This window comes from Leucoraja erinacea, chromosome 27 (assembly GCF_028641065.1).
Source record: "Leucoraja erinacea ecotype New England chromosome 27, Leri_hhj_1, whole genome shotgun sequence".
Lineage (NCBI taxonomy): Eukaryota > Metazoa > Chordata > Chondrichthyes > Rajiformes > Rajidae > Leucoraja > Leucoraja erinaceus.
The window spans coordinates 11276142-11298930 of NC_073403.1; the positions used below are offsets into that span (position 1 = coordinate 11276142).

General features: G+C 41.8%; 1 protein-coding gene across 1 annotated transcript in view; it reads left to right on the plus strand.

Annotated features, from left to right (window-relative positions):
• Positions 1 to 22789, plus strand: part of LOC129710026 (vesicle-fusing ATPase-like) — a 186838-nt gene that overhangs the window by 38856 nt on the left and 125193 nt on the right. The window contains exons 5-8 of the mRNA XM_055656713.1: positions 10920 to 11086; positions 15662 to 15769; positions 17311 to 17386; positions 21216 to 21371. Coding sequence (XP_055512688.1) covers positions 10920 to 11086; positions 15662 to 15769; positions 17311 to 17386; positions 21216 to 21371 — 507 coding nt within the window. The remainder of the gene's footprint in view (positions 1 to 10919; positions 11087 to 15661; positions 15770 to 17310; positions 17387 to 21215; positions 21372 to 22789) is intronic.

A 22789-nucleotide genomic window follows, 5' to 3' on the forward strand; every position in this document is an offset into this window, starting at 1 on the left:
CCTCATCTATTGAATTTGGTGCTACCGACTACTTTTACATTGGCAAGACCAAGTGTAGACCAGTGGGCAAGTTTCGCTGAACCCTTGCGCTCTGTCCACCAAGGCCTGCTGGATCTCCTGATTGCTAATGATTATAAGAGCTCCTTCTATTCCCATACCAATCGTTCCCCATCTAGTCCCTTCTCCATTTGCTCATCTCCCGTCCCTGAATCTCACATTTCCCTTTTATCTCTCATCTTTCCCATGGCCTCTTCCAGTCATATCCCTCACTCCTGCACTAGCTATTACCCTTCCTCTTTTTTCCTGATATGACTCCCTTTTGTCTCCTTTTCTCTTTCACTCTGTCACTCTCTTCATCTATCTGCCAATTATCTTACCCCCCCACCTCACCTATATCCACCTACCACTTGCCAATCTTTGCCCTATTCCTGATGTCTCTTCCAACTTTCTCACTCCTATTCCATCAGTTTGAAGAAGGGCACAAAAAGCTGGAGTAAGTCAGCGGGTCAGACAGCATCTCTGGAGAAAAGGAATAGGTGATGTTTCGTGTCGAGACTAAAGAAGGGTTCAGACTAAAGAGTGTCCAATCCCTCCACAGGTGCTGTCTGTCCCGCTGCATTCCTCCAGCCTTTTAAAAAAAATCTAGATTCCAGTATCTGTAGTGTTTTGTGCCTCCACCTGAGTTTGATTCTGGCCAAGAGTGCTCCATGGGCAGACTTGTTCTCTCCTTGATCACAAGCTTCAGCACCAAGCTGGTTTCAGCACACATCTTAAAGACGTGCTGTTCGGGTAAATTGACGACAGTTGCTGGAGTAGGTTAAGAGGCAACGAATCAGAGGATTTGATGGGAATATGAAAGAGAATAAGTTGCAGCAGACAAGGGAATAAGAAGGGTATGATTTTTTTTTTCCGTGGAAAGCTGGAATGGATTTGATGATGTAATTACATTCCTGTGCTGTTATAAATAATCAACTGTCCATTGTGCCCCACATCTTTTGTACCTCAATTATTCTAATGCCCTTTTGATGAAGATTACATTCTCCATACTAATGAACTTTAGCTTGTCCACAACGTTCATGCTATTTTTCTTTGTTTTGTTTTCTAATGCATCAAACATAAAATTGATAAAATCTTCATGACTTCATGCCTCATGCCCGTCATCCTCATCCCTTCCCAAATGTTCTCTTCCTATTCTTCCAAGATTTCTTTGTGAAAATTGAGTTTACATTAGGTTTGTGTTCATTATTGTCATATTTGTACTGAGGTACAGTGAAATGCTTTGTTTTGCATGCCATCCAAATGGATTGGATGTATCAATCCATTTAATCAAGTCTAACTCAATTACAATAGAGAGCAAATGGGAAGATACAGAGTGTAGAATATAGTTTTCAGCATTAAAGTACATATATTCCATAGACAATGCCCAATGTCCACAATGGGATAATCGGACAATACCCTAGCTTAAGGACTGTTTAGAAGCCTGACAATGGAGGGGAAGAAGCTGTTCCTGAGACTGATGGTGTGTGCTTTTAAGATTCTGTTTCTTCTGCTGATGTTGAGAGTTATTGTGGAGGTAGTGTTGTCACCTATCCTTGCAGAAGTTTGTGGGTCAAAAAGTTGAGGATTCTGTGGCAGAAGATGCAGCTAATTCCTTGGTCCAGAAGTTTGGAGATCAGTTTGGATGAGATGATGGTGTTGAAGGCTGAGTTGTAGTCTATAAATAGGGGTTTACTGTTGGAGGCAATGTTGGCTAGGTGTTTTAGAGGTAACTTTAAGACCAGGAAGATGGCATCTGCTGTGGACCTATTGCAACAGTTATCAAACTGCAGTGGATCAATGCTATTAGGGAGGCTGGAGTTAATGCTGTGCTGTCACTGGTCTTGTGAAGCACTTCATGATGGTGGATATCAGAGGCATTGGGCCGTTGTCATTAGGTAACAATACCTTTCTTTTTGTGTTGGAAAGAACTGCAAATGCTGGTTTAAATTGAAGGTAGACACAAAATGATGGAGTAACTCAGCGGGACAGGCAGCATCTCTGGAGAGAAGGAATGTGTGACATTTCGGGCCGAGACCCTTCTTCACACTGATGTGAATAGAGAATAGGTGCAGGAGTAGGCCATTTGGCCCTTCGAACCAGCACTGCCATTCAATGTGATCATGGAAGTTCATCCCAAATCAGTACCCAGTTCCTGCCTTCTCCCCAAATCCGCTGACTCCGCTATCTTTAAGAGCCTCATCTAGCCCTCCCTTGAAAGTGTCCAGAGAACTGGCCTCCACCGCACTCTGAGTCAGAGAATTCCTCAGACTCGCAACTCTGTGGAACAGAGCCACAGACTCGCAACTAGTATTATCATCTTTGGTATACTGCCCTCTACACATTTGCTCATAAAGTCTGTGACTGCAATGACATATTCTATTCCCATTATTTGTGAAATGCCTTTGGATAATATTCAACATTAGAAGTAATGTATATAGTTAAAGTCTAAAGAGATGCACAAATTAATGCCTCTTCATACTTTAATGATTGTCATAAATGACAGCGAGAGTAAGCTCTGATCTGAATTTTGCACACCCACTCATTGCAACTCCTTTAAATGCCTTCACTGCCAAAAGGCCACTTCCTTCAATTATTATGTCTTTCACTCAGTGGACTTTTGCTCAGTGGATATATTTTCGGATAATATTGAACATTAGAAGTATTCCATTGATATATATAGTTAAAATCTACAGAGATGTTCAAATCGTATAATTTGTTAGATTAGACATTGGTTTGTTTTTCCACATAAAGAAAGCACTGTTTTGAAATTTTTGAACAGAGTATTGAGGAGCGTGTGAGTTAAGGCCACCAAGTGGCAGACTGTATCATGTGCAGCTGGTGCGCAACTCACTGCTGCTGTGGTTTCTGGCATTCTTTAAGTGCGCAATGCAGATCTGAAACAGTGTTCGGATTGATGAGGTTTCCAACACAATCCTGATTATCCTCTTTTACAGTTATGATTCTAATGTACCATCTCATGGTAAATTATAATTAAAAATTATGTTGCAGGCTATCAGATTGATGACCAGTGATAAATGTTATGTGACAGGTGTTATGCTGGTGTTTTATCCTTCTTCCTACTGTGATTAATTATAGTGAAATGTGCTGGTCTCTCTTTCCCTGAAACTGGCCGACAGTTGCCCATCTGTGTACCAAAATAATGAATACCCGACCCTCCAGTCCAACAATAAAGGTTCAGTAACTGGCTTGGTAATGGTTTTGAATCTGCATGTCCTTTTGCAGCTGTCATCCCCATGGATTTTATTACTCTGTGTTGAGTGATGTTATATTTTCCAATGGTCTCTTAAAGGTGTATATGCTTATTAGATAGTGCTAGTGATGTGAACTATTCGACATGGACAAGATTATTCTTTGGACAATGGTCGGTCCTGTTGGAGCAGTGATGGTTGCATCTACTTTTCCTGTTATTAAGTTTTGAATCTGGTCTCTGACTACCTCAAACCCTTAGCTTAATATTTATTTTTTCCTTTGCTTAGTCACCGGCCCCATGTAAAATATAAATCTCTCATTGCTTTAAAACTGGACAGGCTTTCCCAGTAAAATGCAACTCTAGTTTAGATCTTTATAGGCTTTGGCTTTAAGACAGCTTTGCTCATGGTATCTTTGAATGCTGTATTTCCTGGGGGCTCTTGTGCAGCAAGTGGAAAGATTTCAAGGATCAACCAAGTTTTAGTCTGACATCTTTCTATTATTGACATTCCGTACAATAACCTACCATCAGTTAATCATTTGTGAAGTTGAGATTTATAAGATGGCATTTAGCAAGACAAAACCTTTGCCTGAATTCAACTTTGCTCTGAATTAATGGTTAGCATTGAATAGACGTCCAGTATATAACCCTAAATTAACGCATTGATAATGCCAAGAATAATTGATTTCACAATCTTCAATCTTTTTTATCCTTTAGTATTTTTATCAGAAATAGCATTTTTGCGCCTTCACATGATAGCTAAATGCCCAAGCTTTATAAACCAAATGTCTTCGTGTTTTTCTCCATTCTACTTGTCAGTTGAACTCAGTCTAGATTTAATTTTAGAACAAAAATAACCTTAGGAAATCTGCCAGGTTCCCTTTAAGACCATCCATCAAAATATGTTTGTTTTTTTTAAAGATAAGGCAGCAAATGTGAGTTGGTCTTCACACTACCATACACAACAGCTGAGATGATGAACCTCCATGATCACCAACATCATCTTTTGTGCCAAGTAGAACTCCAGCCAATGAAGTATTTAACTGAAGTGGACCCTGCATTATATGAGCTGCTTGGTGTTGGGTGCTTTTCCAATACTGTCTCTAAGGCAAATGTTTGCCAGTAGTGTTGATCCTCTTGAAGTGCAGTCTAGCAACTTCAAACTGTTGGTTCTGCAAAGTCATCCTCGGTAGACACAAAATGCTGGAGTATCTCAGTGGGACTCAGACTGAAGAAGGATCTTGACCTGAAACGTCACCCATTCCTTCTATCCAAAGATGCTGCTTGTCCCGCTGAGTTACTCCATCATTTTGTGTCTATCTTCGGTGTAAAGCAGCATATGCAGTTCCTTCCTGCTCAAGTCATAGTCAGTGCGGGGTGCTAATGTCACAGAGTATATTGTGTATTTCTATCCTCTGTAATAATGCCTTTGGTGGTTTATTTGAATGTTAGTTCATTATCCGTGGGAAGATAGGAATCATCTATATGTCATGCGTTAGCCATGAGATGACTTGGTGTGTGGAAGCAATGTCCAGATGCAATGGGATCACGCTGTTTTTCTTCATCTTCAATGTACTCTTTTCGAGCAGGATAGCATGTACCGAGGGCTAAACAGCATGTTCAAGCTCAGAGCTAAATGTCAAAATAGTGTTTTTGTTTACTTTTAATGTTTTTTGTACGTAAGCATATGTATACTAAAAACAAAGCCCTCTATACAGTTAAGCATACTTTTATTTTTATTCATCTATTTGTTATTTTATTCTAGACTTAATTGTAATAATACATTTTCATTTTGTTTAGATAAGCTGTTTAAAATCATGTAAAATAATTGAACAGGGCTCAACCTGTGTGCATTACTGGTTTATTTCCTTCCTAACATTTTTCCTCCTGTTCTGGCTTGCTTTCCTCAATAACAACATTTATATCTAGCTAAGCATTTTGTGTTTTGGACGCCTTTTACTTTAATGGCTTGGCACTGTTTTTGGGATCAGTAATATCTTCATCGAATGTGTTGCTCTCCCTTTCCTTAGAATTCCAGTTGTTGTACAAGGATAGAACAGATTGGTTCTTTTCACCCACTGAGTGGCTTGGGTATCCCAAGTTTTTATTTTTCTCAACTTCTTTACATTTTGGGCGCAGTTTATTGTCCATGTTTGTGGCATTGTATTTAGGGCTAGCCAGTTTAGGTTCATCCATATTTCTCCCCATGGGGTAATTAACTTGGCCACTCAATGCAAATTCCAGATGTGGTCTCATTGAAAGATGAGGATTTGGGTAGTGTAGCAACACAGCAACATCATAATGCAAACATCAGAGCAAATAAAAGTATGGAGTGTTTGCTATTTTAACATTGAACACATTCACATGCACAATGACACCTTGGTTAACACCTTTGCCTCTCAATCAACTGGGCTTGATCCTGACCTCTGGTGCTGCCAATGTGGAGTTTGCACATTCTCTGTGATGACATATGTTTCCTCCCAGATGCCAAAGACGTGCAGGTTGGTGGGTTAATTGGCAACTCAAAACTGATGGCGTAGATAGTTGCAATTGTGGTTTGGGGAAGATTGCAGTTGGAAGTTGATAGGGGGAAAAAAAAGAAGAAAGCAGGATCAGTGTAGATGGATGCTTGATTGGCAGTACAGGGCAGATGAGCTGAAGGACTGACTTGCTGTTTAATTTTTTTTTACATAAAGACCGATCTCTCAACATTTGTAGGAACTGGTAGATAGCCAATCTGGGCTTGTACCCAGGGATGACCTGTAGATGTCCAGCATGTTGGCTGATAAACTGCAGCCTGATAACCTTCCCTGACTGATCTGTGAGGCAGCTTTGTCAACATGGCCATCGGTCCCCAACTATATATCAAGCACATTTCAGGAATGCGCTCCCCAAAAACCATCAGCATATCTCCTGCCCACCCTGGGTGTTAATACTTTCTAGGCGACAAATAAATCTATAGTTCCATCCCTCGCCTTCAAGAAGGATGACCCCCGTACTGTACAAGGGGCCAAGTACAATCTCCTCAAGGCTTCCAGCAATGCCAACAGAGCATCGCAAAACAAAACTAGAGGTTCAATTTAATCAAGCCGAAGCCAAGCGACTGGTCCTGTCTACCATCATGGGCTACAATCTGAATTCAGGGATATTCTCTGGCAATGGTGCATCTCTACAGGATGAGCTCAATGTATTTTACACCTATTTGAACAAACAAACTAAGTACCATCAAGGCACATACGTACATCACCTGTCGGCCCAGTCTCGTACATTTTGGTAGCAGACATCAGATCTGTTTTCAAAAGGGTTCAGAAAGTGGCTAGCCGACATGGAGTCCCTGGACGCACTCTGAAATTATGTGCAAATCAACTGACCGCAGTCTTCAGTGACATCTTCCACCTTTCACTTAGAAAGCATGCCTTCTCCACGTGGTTCAAGGAAACCATCATCATTTCAGTCCTCAGTGAAAGTAACATGACCTGTCTCAATGACTGCTGCCCAGTAGCTCTAGCGTCGACCATAATCAAGGTTCGAAGGTTTTAAGATCAGTTTATTGTCACACGTACCAGTTAAGGTACAGTGAAATTTGAGTTAATTAAATGCTTTGCAAGATTGGTATTGGCCCACATCTGCATCATTTTTCTGCACAATCTAGACTGATAAATCAATTCAGATAGGATGCATCTCAGCGTGTTATTGCATCCGTTCTGTTCTCAACTGCTTTTGCTCTCAATCTGCAGAGAATGGTAAACACAGAGAATGGTCCATCACAGACAGGCTAGTCACTTCCTTGCATTAGTAAAACTTCACGGTGCATTGCATCCGGAAAGGTGGAAGTATTGTCAAGAATGCCTGCTGCCCTGGCCATTTCCTTTTCTCTCTTCTACCTACTGGGAGAAGGTACAGGAACTTGAATGCTTTGAGATCCAGACTTCAGTACAGATCCCCACTGCTGAACTAGTCGCCACTTTTGACACCCCCTTCCTGGAGGTGCTACCCTTTACACTTACACTTAACTCTACCTGATTTGGTTATTTTGTTGTTCCAGTTTAAAGCTATTTTTGCACTACCTCAGATTGCACTATATTCTCTGCAATTGTATGTATTATTGTATTTATCTGAAAAGTAATTGTAACTAATCTGAATAGTAAGTGGGTATCTGCAGGATTGAGTGGGCTCTGTTACTTTGTCCTCACCAAATCTAATGCTTAGATTGAGGAATCGGGCTATCCAGTTTTGTCCATTTGTTAGTTTACAGCAGGTTTGATACTATCTTGTTGGAGACGGGTGCCCGAGTTGACGTAGCTGTGTTAGACTCGTCAAGTCTGATCAATATGATTTTTTATTTATCTTGTCATCCCCTTTGTGTTGAAGATAATGCCACCGACAATAGATAAGTAATTGTACATAAGAAGATAAGAAGTTGCACCTTGGTGCGCTCGGTTATGTTTTTGAAAACTAACAAATTACTGTTTAACACTGGCATTTAGTCAATTGGAGATGTTTGTTTAATACTAGGGTGTTAATGTAATAAGAGACTATTATAGCAAACTGAGTGGAATCATGCGAGCACCGTGTACCGAAATAACACCAGTTTCAGGCCCACTTTAGCATTACTGTATCTTTACCAAACACCTTAACTACTCCCATGGTTTGTGTTGGTGCACCCATCGATTAATGATGATAGGATCAGTTTTCTCAGTTTTGTTTTGAGTATTTTTAATTTAGCATGCTTAATTTTTGCTTATGCTGCTGTGTCACACCTTGGTGTGTATCCCCCATGTTAAAGGTACGATAAGAATGCAGGTTATTTCTGATGGGTTCAGTGAAATTTTTGCTAAACACAGCCTTCGTTCCAGCCCCAAGATGATTATCTAGCTTGCTTGTGTTGAAGTACTACAGGTTTTAATGACATTAATCTTGGAGATATTTAAACTGTTTAGTCCAGGCAGTGAATAAGATGCATTCATAAAGGAATGATCTTTGTGGTTCAAATGACTGTCTCCCAGGACAACTGCCCTGCAGCACTGGCTTGTCTTGGAGGTTGGGGGATGGTCAAGAACGAGGGTTGGCAATTTTGCATTCCTTGCTTTTACTTGTGTTTTGTCTACCAATCTATTTTTTACATGGGGCATTTTGTCCAACTTTCATTGCATTCCTTTTCAATCTGTTCTTATTTTCAATCCATCTTGTTTAACCATGTAAGATGTCAACCAGGCACAACATTAAGATACCTGTACTTTTTTACCTGATCTTTTCATGCTACCAATTCCCTCCCTCTACAATCTGTCCGAGGAAGGGTCCTGACCCAAAATGTCACTGATCCATTTTCTCTAGAGATGCTGCTTAACCTGCTGAGTTACTCTAGCATTTTATGTCTGCATCTGTAGTTACCTTTTATTATATTTGCATTTGTTTGAAGCATTCACCACCTGTAATGCCATATGTGTGGTCTTGTAATATTACCATATTTTATATTGTTCACCTTTTTATTTACGCTTGAATTAATCTTAAGTAAACCTAGCTATGATTTGTTGAGCTAACATTACCATTTGTGGTTTCTACTGACATGATATCACCACTGTTGTATTCTCACAGTTTGTATAGAAGGTGCTTGCAGAGATCTATTCAGTTAACCAGATGGCTAAGCCCTCTAATGTCAGTCTCCTTTCCTGGGCCTATACCCTCAGGACTGAGGTCTTGGTTGCACTCATTTCGCTTTATTGAGTGGGCCATGTTATTTGTATGCCTGCTTCCTGAAACAGACACCATTCTAAGGTCTATCAGGGATGTTCTCAAAGCCTCTTTGAATAAATTCAACATCCTCATTGACTTCTGTGAATCTCTGGCTCATGACCGTTCAAAGTGATGAACCAGCATTTTGCATGGTATTGAGTGCCATGAGGCCACATATTGGCAGCGTGTAGAGGCCCTGAATAAATACCTGAAGGAGTACACCACCTCCCCAACCGGCTCCATCAGGTTGATGATGAACACACCACTCCACCCACCTGCTCCTTCTGCGGTTTCCACCTTATCCTCAATTGCCCTTTGGAACGCACAAAGCAAAAATGGGCCTCACTATCTCCACCGCAGGTGATAGACTACTCACCGACATCCACTATCAACCCACTGACTCCCATGGTTATCTGGACTACACTTCTTCCCACCCTGCTCCCTGTAAGGACTCCATCTCCATTTCCTCCGTCTACGCCGCATCTGCACCCAGGATGAGGTGTTCCACACCAGGTCATCGGAGATGTCCTAATTCTTCAGGAAACGGGGGTTCCCCTCTTCTACCATAAATGAGGCTCTCACCAGGGTCTCTTCTATACCCCATGACTCTGCTCACACTCCCCATCCCCCCCACTCACAACAAGGGCCGAGTCCCCCTTGTCCTCACCTTCTACCCTACCAGCCATCACATACAACAAATGATACTCCGACATTTTCGCCACCTCCAACGTGATCCCACCGCTTGCCACATCTTCCCATCTCCTCCCCTGTCTGCTTTCCGCAGAGAATGCTCCCTCCGGAACTCCCCGGTCAATTCGTCCCTTCCCACCCGAACCACCCCCTCTCGGGGCACTTTCCCTTGGAACCGCAAGAAATGCTACACTTGTCGCTTTACCTCCCCCCTTGACTCCATTCAAGGACCCAAACAGTCTTTCCCGGTGCGGCAGAGGTTCACCTGCACCTCCTCCAACTTTGTCTATTGCATCCGCTGCTCCAGATGTCAGCTGCTCTACATCGGTGAGACCAAGCGTAAGCACCTTCGCTCGGTTCGCAATAACCAACCTGATCTCCCGGTGACTCAGCACTTCAACTCCCCATTCTGAATCCGACCTTTCTGTCCTGGACCTCCTCCATGGCCAGAGTGAGGACCACCATAAATTGGAGGAGCAGCACCTCATATTTCGCTTGGGCAGTTTGCACCCCAGCGGTATGAACATTGACTTCTCTCATTCCAGGTAGTCCCTACCTTCCCCTCCCCTTCCCAGCTCTCCCTCAGCCCACTGGCTCCACCTCTTCCTTTTTTCTTCCCCCCCCCCCCCTCGCATCCGTCTGAAGAAGGTTTTCGACCCGAAACGTTGCCTATTTCCTTCGCTCCATTGATGCTGTCTCACCCGCTGAGTTTCTCCAGCATTTTTGTCTACTAAAAAATGGAAGCAAGTTGTCCACAATACCAGGGGATTGCCTGAGAGAAAGACGACTTGATTTAGAAGATTAGTGACTATCTAACCCCAAATCCTATGTGTGAAATGCTTTCATGTGTGAAGGTGCATCGTTAGTGACACATCAACAACTAAACCAAACTAATCAGTGGAATTAACCCAACTCAACCAAGTCGCTTTCAATGTATGCATGACTAAGTGTCCAAGTGTGTGCATTGTTTTATGAATTTTTCAATTGTTGGGATTTCACAATCTCTATAGTTAATAATATTTCCATAGTTTTGTTTCTAACTTTTAGATAAGCATTTTCTTAGATGGTGTGTGGAAACATTTTGTTTGGAGAACAGGCCTCACAGAATAATATCCCAGTATGCTGTTGAGTGGCCTTAAGTCTCATCTGTGAAACATAGAAACTATCTGGAATAGATGTTTCTGCTTGTATTTACAGGGAAATCTGTAAAACGTGCTTGACCAGTTTGTGTCTGCTCTATTTACAGTGAGCGCCTATACCTTCGACAAAACAAAGCAGTGCATTGGGACCATGACGATTGAGATTGACTTCCTACAGAAGAAGAGTGTGGATTCAAACCCATACGACACTGACAAGATGGCAGCGGAGTTCATTCAGCATTTCAATAGCCAGGCTTTTTCAACTGGTCAGCAGGTACAAGTCTGAGTGAAATAATATGGGGGAATTTTTACTAAAACAGAAATTTAGCTGTGGATCCCTCAAAGTCCTTGTTTACATTTGTTATTTGCTGCATGTTTTGTGGCTTGAATGTCAAAAACAAGCCCACCAGGACATGTACCCTTAATCCAACTCTGGATGTATTCTATGTAGATTTACAGATTCTTGTATGAGGAGATTTCATTGAAACTTGCAAAATTCTGACATATCTAGACAAACTGGATGTGGGGACGAAGATCTCCCTACAATGTCTCAGTGCCTACAATGAGAAGACACTGTCTTTGGTACATGGCATGAGATGTGGGGTAGTTTGAGGAATTTCTTCACCTAAAGGGTGATGAATCTTTGGAATTCGCTACCAGAGAGGTCTGGAGTAATCAAGTTTGTGTATATTTTCAAAAAAATAATGTAAATTCCTAGTCCCAAAGGCATCAAGTTGGTTATGGGGAGAGAGCAGTGGTATGATATTAAGACCATGGAGATGGTGAAGTATTTAGAATGGACTGAATGATCTACCTCAGCTTCTGTTCTCTATATCTGTTCATCTCTCTGGCTGGAACGCAGATCTGCACTTCCAAGAAGATTAAAACTTTTCTCTTATTACAAGAGAAATTTCACCCTTCATACTCCAACAAGTGTAATTCATCGGTCAACCGATGAAATATGACATTCATACACAACGTCTGAGATGATCAAGAAAGATGATCAGAACAATTAGCAGCAGCAGCATAACAGATCTGTAAACACAGTAAAAGATAACATAATAAAAAAAAATAAGTGCGTTAAATTAAAAAAAACAATATTAGTGCAGAATGCTCAAAGTCCTTTGTGCAACCATGACTGTTCGTAGCTCATAGTTTAGTTGGTGTTTGTAGTGTTCAACATCCTGATAGTTGTTGGGAAGAAACTGTTCTTAAACTTGGAAGTCACGGTTTTTAAACTCCAATTCTAAACCTTCTTCCCGACGACAGCAATGAAATTAAAGTGTGGACAGGATGGTGTGATGCCTTGATGCTAGAATGGAATAGAATGCCTTTTATAGTCATTCAAACAGCTTGATTTGAACGAAATTGCATTTTCTACAGTCTTAACAATTACCAAAAAACCCAAGACCCACACTTAACACACTTAACACACTTTACACAAACATCCATCACAGTGGATCTCCAACACCTCCTCACTGTGATGGAAGGCAAAAGTCTTATCTCTTCCCTTGTTCTTCTCCCGCAGTCCAGCAGTCCAACTGCAACGTCGAGGCGAACTGGGGCTCCCGATGTTAAAGCCCCCGGCGTGTGATGGCACGTCCCGTGGCCGTTAAGCCGCGCCGGGCGATGATAGGGCCCGCTCCGAGTCATATCACCGCACGATTCCGGCGGGAGAAGTTGCAGTTGCGGGAGCTCCAGAAAGCGGTCTCCCACTAGGGTCCTGCGAGCTCCCGATGTTACCGTCCACCGGGCCTGCGGCCGGAGCCTCCGAAGCTCCAAAGTCGGATCGCAGCCGCGCGCCACCACAGCTCCTCCCGTTCCGGAGTCGGCCAGCTCCGCGATGACGAGTCCGCAGGCTTTGCGACTGGAGCCCTCGGGTTGGTTCCGGCCCAACGGCATCGGAGACCCGACAGGGAAAAAGTCGGGTCCCCGAACAGGGGAAGGGATTAAACGGTTTCCCCCACTACCCCCCACCCCGATATACACAGCTTAAAAAAAAAAAAAAACTAGAATCAAAACATACATTTAACGAGACAAAATTAAAAAAACAAAACAGACGTACTGCAGTCGAGCCGCTGCCGATAGGCGCCGCCACACCACATGCTGGCTGTCTTTTTGAGGTAGTGCATCCTATTGATCTCTACGATTGTGGGGAGGTCAGTACCTGTGATGTCCACCACTTTTTGTAATCTCTTTTGTTCCTGGGTGTTCAGTTACTGAACCACAACAAAGATGCTGTGCATTGGGAATCAGCTTACTGAAAGTAAAGCAATATTGGGGTCATTTCTGTATTTCTAGTTGAATTAATGCCCAGCAGGAAATTGAACTGCTGACTTCAGTATGCTTTTCACTTGTCCGGTGAAAATTTCCACTTCCTATCTCTAAAATAATGTCAACAGTAGTATTAAGTGCAAGTTTTAGTGAGTTTCTTCAATCCACTTGTCTGAAACAATTCTTATATTCTGAAAAACAACCAGCTTTTGCAGACCTTGTTCCTGCTGAAAAGTACATTCTGAGTACTCAGTGAGATATGACCTGTGACCTCAAACGCAGACACACATTGTGCCTGAATGCTTTGCCTGGCAGGTCAGGTCACAATCATTCTGAATCACAATCATTGCCTCGGGTTCATTCCAGGATGCTGCTGCAGATCTCGGGCACACCTCATTGCTGTATTAGGGAGGTACCCACACAAAAATGTCCCGGTCAATCCAGTGTCTCATACCTCAAGCCCTCCTCCCCTCAGTCCTGGTTTCTTCCTTGTAAATCTTTTCTGAGCCCTTTTAAGCATAATGATGGCCATCGTAAAGCTGGGTGATCACAATCTCACTCATCGCCAAGGTTGATCTTGCCAGCCTCTTGTGCAGTTGTAACATGGTGCCCCAACTTTTGTACCCAATGCCAACATGCCAACACTTTGTTTGTCGCCCTCTCTACCAGTGATACCACATCAGTGCTCTTCCACCTCCTCTCTCAACATTGCAGCATCTATTTATTCAGTAACAACATCCCCCTGTGGCAGCAATTACTGCTTGTATTGTAGTCCGTTCCATTTATATCTAGCAACTGTGATTGCCCATGCCAGGCTACATCCTGGCAATTGAGAATGTAGATTGGATGAAAAGACAATGCCAGATGAAACTGATTTAGGATAGCATGACCCAAGAAAAACCAATTGCTAAGCCTTGTGAACTTTGGAATTAAAGCATAATGAATTTGTAGGATTGATTATACAGTATTGTGCATCACTGCAATGTTAAAATGCCATTATAAGATGGTAAAGCAGTTTCTTTGGCAGTTGATGTTTGTCAGATTCACATGATTCTTGAATACTTGATCTGAAGTTATAGAAGGATACAGTACGCACATAGACTCTTCAACCCATTGAGTCCACACCGACTGTTAACCAAGCATTTATATTCATTATACATTGGTACCTTTTAAAATTTTCCCCACATTCTGATTCTACTAATCATCTGCACACTGAGGGCAAGGTAGAGTGTCCAACCACCCTCCCAAACTGTTGCAGGAAACCAAAGCACCCAGAATCCAAGTGGTCACGGAGACACACCACACAGACAGTACCCAAGGTCAGGAATGAACAGTAGTCTCTGGTGCTGTGAGGCAGTGGCTCTACTAGCTGCATCACTGTGCTGCCCACTTATGGATTCTTAAGTGGAAAATTCTCATTGTGATGGTAAGTGTGTGCCCTATAAATTTAATGTTGGTTAAACCAAACAAAAAACATGCCTAATCATTAGTTGGATACATGCATTCATCTGTTCACTGATAATTTAGTGGGTACACAATATTTTAAGGGTCCTTGTTATTAACCTGGTATGCTTGTGTGTCATTTGGTCTGTCACAAAATCCTGACATCTACAAGATAGAAGGAGGGCATTCAGCTCATTATATGAACACCGGTTGGATAAGAGCTATCAACCTAATCTCACCTTCTGGCACAAGATCCTGACCCAAAATGACATATTTCCACTCCTTCTACAGATACTGCCTGACCTGCTGAGTTCCTCCAGAACTTTGTGTTTAGCTCAAGATCTTTTGCAGGTCATACTGTCCATGTACACATCCAAATATTTTTAAAATGCAAAGTAATTTTCTTCCACCTCGATCCTGGAAGAAAATTCCAAGCTTCAAAACCCCTCTGAGTGAAAACATTTGCTTCCTTTTAATAATTATTTTAAATCTTTTTCTCCCTGGTTTTTCAGTCCCTCTGCTATGAGGAATAGATCCTTCAGATTTATTCTGTTTAGTTTAGAGATATGGTGTGGAAACAGTCTCTTCGGCCCACCGAGTCCGCACCAAGCAATGATCACTCACACACTAGTTCTGTCCTACACACCAGGGACAATTTACAATGACCATTTACCCGACAAATCTGCACATCTTTGTGATGTATGAGGAAACCAGAGCACCCAGAGAAAATCTATGCAACCACACAAATTCCGTACAGGCAGCACCTGTAGTCAGGTTCGAGTCTTGGTGCTGGAAGGCAGCAATTCTACCACTGTAGTCCCTTCCAATTTTATACACTTTGTTTAAATTTCTGCTCAGCCTTCCCTATTTAAGAGAAAACAACTTTAACCTAGCCAATCTTTCCTCACAACTACAATTTTCACTCCTAATAATGACTTCAATCTGTAAGTTTCTGTGGACTGATGCTGGTAATAAGGAGATTGAACAGAGCAGCCTTTTGATGCTAAACCTATTGGTTTGAATGGTATCCAAATAACCAGTATTGCATGAACCAAACACAAATCATGATTTTACAATTGAAGTTGATATTTTCAGATGATTAACCCTTTCTGTTTCTTCCTTTGCTTTTCAGCTTGTGTTTAGTTTTGTTGACAAGCTCTTTGGGTTAATGGTGAAGGGCATTGAAGCTATGGACCCAAGCATACTGAAAGGAGAGCAGGCTTCTGTCATGCAACAGAAGGTAGACATTTTAACATAGATTTTTAATCATGCTGTGGAAAAAATCATATTTAGAAATGTTTTAGATTAATAAAATGTAATAGAAGAAAGTTGGAAATTCTTAAGTCACATATTCACTTTGTACACAGGGTGCGGAGCCATTAAACAGACATTATGTTGCACCTTTGAGGATGTTGTGATTTATTCCTCAAGTGTAAAGTGTCATAATGTCTCTTAGAACAAACTTTTGTCAATTCTTATCACAGACACCTATTGAAGCACAACACAAATTACTAGAAGGAATGGACAGACAACGTTTTGGGTGTGGACTCTTCCTCATGCTGATGGATTAGGAGGGAGAAAGATAGAAAAAAGAGAGGAGCGGGGCAAAGCTCAACGTGATAGGTGGATATAGGTTAGGAGGGGGTGTTGATTAACCGATGGGTGGAGAAAATAATGCAGGGAGCCAAAAGGGTGTCAGCTATGGAAAAGTGAGGAAAAATGTAAAGCCAGGGGGAGGGATATGGGTTAAAAGGAATTGAGGGGAGGGGAAAGAGGGGAGATAAAAATAAATTGGGGGCTAGGAGATGGGAGGGGTGCGAGATGAGCTTACGGCAGAGGAGACAGGAGCAGGATAACAAGGTTCATGGGAGACGATGGAAGAATTGTGCGAGCACTGGGGTGGTGAATTCAATGTTCGTACTATTGACCTGTGGGGTATCTAAATGAAGTAGGATAATCTGATCTTCCAGTTTGTGTGTGGCCTCTCCTGAGGCATGGAGGAGGCAAGGGGCATTTATGCCTCCTCCATAAATCGGTTTTATTGTTAGCAAAATAACTCTAGGAAATTGCTGCTGATGGTAATTGGTGGGGTTGGATTTGATCTGTTTTTTTGTGGATGTGGTGGTTATTTGCATTGAGGCTAGATGCTTCACCAAGGCACTTATGGTTCTGGAGCACAGATTCCAATTGGGACCTTTGAAATTTCCTATGACCAGTGTGCTTGTCCTATTTATCAATTTGAGCAAATTAAAGTCTGTTATCTGTGACAGTGGGATTTTTGAGCTTTGTGATCATAGTGGGGGCGGGGAGAAAGCTGGAAGAGAGAGGCACGATAAAGCATGGCAGGTAATTGGTGAACCATCTTTTAGATCACATTGATCCTTTAATTTCTGACGTTCCGGAGATGTCAGTTGAAGAAAGCAGAGTGTGATTGAAGGGCGCTTGCCAGTTTCTTTGCCTGTGCTGCAAAAGGATACAGTGTGAAGATGAAACATTAAAATTATGGCCTTTTGAGAATCTGGCTGAAAGGATCAATGAACAGCAAACATTCAACCTCAAGTCATTGGTCAGGGCCTTTGTACTGAAGACCACTTAATTTGCACTCAGCTAGTCAAGGCAGATAATTGAAAAGGTTTCGAGTTTTTTTGGAAGTGAGCAATATGTGCAGGGAGATTCTTATTACAGAGAACTAACATTGAAATCATTTATTTTTGTCTCTCTCTTATTGCTGTTACATATCACCGTGTTCATTTGAATTTTTTTTCTGTCTTGTTAATCCAGATCGAGCTAGGACTGGCTGTAGCCAATTCCCAGGTTATATTTGAAAAGGCAGATAGCTCATCTCTGACTTTGATCGGTGAGTATTTGATTTGTGTGATTCAGCTTTGATCGAGTCAATGATGTTTCAATGTTTTCAAAGCGTAATTTGCCTTCCTAACATCTTGTGATTGCTAGTTCAACTAATAAATGATTTAACCCTCCTTTTCCTTCGCTTTGGTTCTGACTTTAATAACTTCTAAGGTTTCTGAAAATAGGTTTACACCTTCTTTCTCTGTACCCTGCCATCCAATATGTGAAATCACCCTCGTTGATGCAGATTTTATTTAGATGCTGCTGTGGGTTTGCAGAAGGAGAACTGATACTACAAAACTTCATGTTGAAAGTGATGTTTTATTAGATGAAGTATAAACTGTTACCCCACATCCAGTGCCTTTTCTTTAGTCAACGACGTCAATAATCTGGATGATCATAACCTTAGACCAATCTCTGTGGCTGATGGGAATGGACAACACAACTCTACACCATTCATTCTCCATACAAAAGCAGATAACAGAAATCTGAACTCAAACTTAAGTGTGAAAAGCTCGGATCAGGCAATCTGTGAAGAGCAAATTTCAAGTATTGTTAAACGGTACAGTGTTGCAGTTTTAGCTATGAGAGAGTTCAACTTTCTGTTTTTTTTCCAGGTTTCAGCTTTCATACATTAACTGAGACCCTCCTTTGCTTTCTTCAGGCTGCCCAAACTCAATGTAGTGTCTCGAAACTTGTTGGAAAGTCAAGACATTCAAATCATTGTGGCTTCTTTTGCCGACTGAAGTTGCCAACTTAATAGTTGGAAGATCTTGCTTTCAGCTCTAATTTTAAAAGTATCCAAATAAAAAGGACAATTGATGATTGCTTCCCAAGAAACTGATTCAATTGGTAGAAAGCTCAACTGCCAGCCTGACTTAACCGAATTGGCAAAGGACCCAGTTTGAGGTGATATGAATTCTTTCTAAATAAAGAGAGCAATGAATTGAAATTCACAGCCTGAAACTGGTTCCCGCCATGAAACTGGTTGCAGCCAATTTAATAAAGACTTAAATCAAGGATTCGGTTTTACGCATCAAAGGAAACACATTTGTACAGTCGTGAGGAAGGGACAGGGCTGTTTCAGTAATTCTATGAAAGAATGGGAACAAGAACAATGGGCCCAAGGGATTTCTGAATGTATGACAATTCCCATACTGTGACCATAAGTAAAACTGCAACTTGACCATTTTACACAAAGACCGTGGATAATAAACTCCAGGAAAATGACACGTGACTGTGTCAAGTGGTATAGAAAATTTTGAAATTTAATGCGTGTGTTGGGAGTATTTCTTTTTATGCCACAGCCGCACCAGTGTTCATGTTGCTGAAAAAAGATGGTTCTTGTAAAAAGGTGGTTCAAGAGATTGGATTATTGGACTTCAGAGAGTAACTGCATCCTTGTTTATATGGGGCTGGAAGCGGGATTCCTACCTTAAATAACCTTTGTGGAAAAACTTGGCCATTAACTTGATTTCTACCTGTGTCAGCTTGTTTATTTTATTTTTTTGACCTCTTTCTTTCTTTTACTCTCTGGGGGTGGGAACATGCCGAGCCTGACCTGCTGGGCACGTCTTCCTACCGTGCATTTTGCACTCCCACATTCTTTTGCCCATTTTCTTTTGGCACTTTCAAACATTCACAACTTGACCTGATATTCTTGTTTCCACTTTATTTCCATGCTCACACTGGTTTGACCCTATCATAGACACTTTCCTCCCCCACCATCACTGTAGCTTAATATGTTTCTTTCTTCTTTAAGAAGGGAGGGAGAGAGAAAATGGGGAATTACAGACCAGTTAGTCTAACATCGGTAGTGGGGAAACTGCTAGAGTCAGTTATTAAAGATGGGATAGCAGCACATTTGGAAAGTGGTGAAATCATTGGACAAAGTCAGCATGGATTTACAAAAGGTAAATCATGTCTGACGAATCTTATAGAATTTTTCGAGGATGTAACTAGTAGCGTGGATAGGGGAGAACCAGTGGATGTGGTGTATCTGGACTTCCAGAAGGCTTTCGACAAGGTCCCACATAAGAGATTAGTATACAAACTTAAAGCACAAGGCATTGGGGGTTCAGTATTGATGTGGATAGAGAACTGGCTGGCAAACAGGAAGCAAAGAGTAGGAGTAAACGGGTCCTTTTCACAATGGCAGGCCGTGACTAGTGGGGTACCGCAAGGCTCAGTGCTGGGACCCCAGCTATTTACAATATATATTAATGATCTGGATGAGGGAATTGAAGGCAATATCTCCAAGTTTGTGGATGACACTAAGCTGGGGGGCAGTGTTAGCTGTGAGGAGGATGCTAGGAGACTGCAAGGTGACTTGGATAGGCTGGGTGAGTGGGCAAATGTTTGTCAGATGCAGTATAATGTGGATAAATGTGAGGTTATCCATTTTGGTGGCAAAAACGGGAAAGCAGACTATTATCTAAATGGTGGCCGATTGGGAAAGGGGGAGATGCAGCGAGAACTGGGTGTCATGGTACACCAGTCATTGAAGGTAGGCATGCAGGTGCAGCAGGCAGTAAAGAAAGCGAATGGTATGTTAGCTTTCATTGCAAAAGGATTTGTTTATAGGAGCAGGGAGGTTCTACTGCAGTTATACAGGGTCTTGGTGAGACCACACCTGGAGTATTGCGTACAGTTTTGGTCTCCAAATCTGAGGAAGGACATTATTGCCATAGAGGGAGTGCAGAGACGGTTCACCAGACTGATTCCTGGGATGTCAGGACTGTCTTATGAAGAAAGACTGGATAGACTTGGTTTATACTCTCTAGAATTTAGGAGATTGAGAGGGGATCTTATAGAAACTTACAAAATTCTTAAGGGGTTGGACAGGCTAGATGCAGGAAGATTGTTCCCGATGTTAGGGAAGTCCAGGACAAGGGGTCACAGCTTAAGGATAAGGGGGAAATCCTTTAAAACCGAGATGAGAAGAACTTTTTTCACACAGAGAGTGGTGAATCTCTGGAACTCTCTGCCACAGAGGGTAGTTGAGGCCAGTTCATTGGCTATATTTAAGAGGGAGTTAGATGTAGCCCTTGTGGCTAAGGGGATCGGGGGGTATGGAGAGAGGCTGGTATGGGATACTGAGTTGGATGATCAGCCATGATCATATTGAATGGCGGTGCAGGCTCGAAGGGCCGAATGGCATACTCCTGCACCTAATTTCTATGTTTCTCTTTCCCCTTTCTGATGAAGGGTCTTCAATCCCAAACGTTAACTATGTTTCTCTTTCAAGTGTTGCCGAACTTGAGCATTTCCAGCATTTTATCTGTTTATTTTAGGTTTGTACGACAGTTAACATCTTTGCCAGTGTTCTGGTTAATGGTTTTTGTTCCCAGCAAGTGTGTGAACTCGGCTTTTCCTTCATTTGCTCACTATTGAACCTAAAGATCTTGAGGAATTAATTCCCCAGTCCAAACTGCCTTTTACACTTATTTTAAATACATCTGGCATATTAATTATTTACAATCAAACAATAGAAATCAAAATCTGAAGAAGGGTCACGATTCGATACGTCACCTATTCCTTATCACTAGCGATGCTGCCTGACCCGCTGAGTTACTCCAGCGTTTTATGTCTATCTTCATCTTCAATAGTAATCGCATTGTGTGTAAATGGACTGAAGATACACATGTACCTTGCTTCCATACACGTCTATTTTAACTGACCCCTTTGAACTATTTTAATGATATGTTAGTTGCAACGGCAGAGATGAATGAGAATAAATGCAGAGCACTGTTGTGATGTAGAACTTGATATAACCAGTAGGTGGCGATAGGTTTGTGTGTTTTCAATCTAATTACCTTTTTACTTTTTTCTCAAAGGCAAATCTAAAACCAAGCAGGGAAGACAATCCATCATTAATCCAGACTGGAACTTTGAGAAAATGGGAATTGGTGGCCTTGACAGGGAATTTTCTGATATTTTTCGCCGTGCATTCGCTTCAAGAGTTTTTCCAGTGGATCTTGTGGAACAGATGGGTGAGTAGAAACTCAGGATAGTGCTGCTATATTGTAAATTGAAGACTAATTTTGCAGCCCTACTACTTAATACATCTTGGGCATCTGTGCAAATGGCCATTTTTCGTTGCTTCATGAGTTGTAGAACAAGCATCCAGTTTTCTGTAGCCCACCCAACATTTTTCTGCCGTTTTCTTCCATGATTGCACTATATGTTGCCGAGGGGCCTCGTGTCAGGTGGAAGTTATTGATCGAGTTGCTGTCTTCTCCGGCCCCTGTCACTGCTGCTCTGATGGATTTGTGGGTGGCGCTGTTGAAGTCAAATAAACGTATGGTTCTGATGCTCTCATCTCCCCCTTTTTGCCTTCGTCTTAAAAAAAAAAATCTTTCTGAAATGGATAATTTTAGATGCATCTCAATGAAACTTCAGTCCCTACTGTCAGCTATGGGCAAACACTGCAGCATACAGTGGAGATTGAACCATTACAAAGCAATTGGCAGAAGCCAATAAATGCACTTAAACACATTAAAGCTATGGGTAAAAAATATATCCACTGCCCTCCTGTTCTAGAAATATGAACTTGTAAGATGTATATTAATGAGAATTTTCTGTTTCTACCCATTATCTCGAAATGTAAAAAACACATTTTATTTGAACCAAAAAAAATTATTTAACCTAACCTTAACTTAAGAAAACACTGCAATAGGGCCAAAAAGAATGATTGTGCTGTTACCCAACTGATGAACCTTCTATCCAATTGAACAGCTGCAAAATCTTCGTGTTGATTAATAAGTCTGAAGAAGGGTCTCGACCTGAAACGTCACCTATTCCTTTTCTCCAGAGATGCTGCCTGACCCGCTGAGTTACTCCACCATTTTGTGTCTGTCCACTTGAGATGGTGCAGGTTAATATGAAGAATCACTTTCCCCAGAAATAGTGGTTAAAATCTGGACTCTGCCCAAAAGCTGCTGAGGCTAGTGGTCATTGAGACTAGTAATCATATGAGGTAAGAGTTATAGATAACGGATTTTAAAGGGGCACAGAGCCAATCAGACTTGGTTTAAGGTACAGGTCAGATGCAATTCAATTGAACGGCAGAACAGTTTAATGGTTGTACAACCCGCATCTGTCGCTACGTTACACATGTGTAAGAAGGAACTGCAGATGCTGGTTTAAACCGAAAATAGACACAAAGCTGGAGTAACTCAGCGGGACAGGCAGCATCTCTGGAGAGAAGGAATGGGTCGAGGCCCTTCTTCAGACTGGTTGGGGATAAGGGAAACAAGAGATATAGACAGTGATGTGGAGAGGTATAGAACAATGAATTAAAGATATGCAAAAAAGTAACAATGATAATGGAAACAGGCCATTGTAAGCTGTTTGGTGGGTGAAAATGAGAAGCTAGTGCAACTTGGGTGGGGGAGGGATAGAGAGAGAG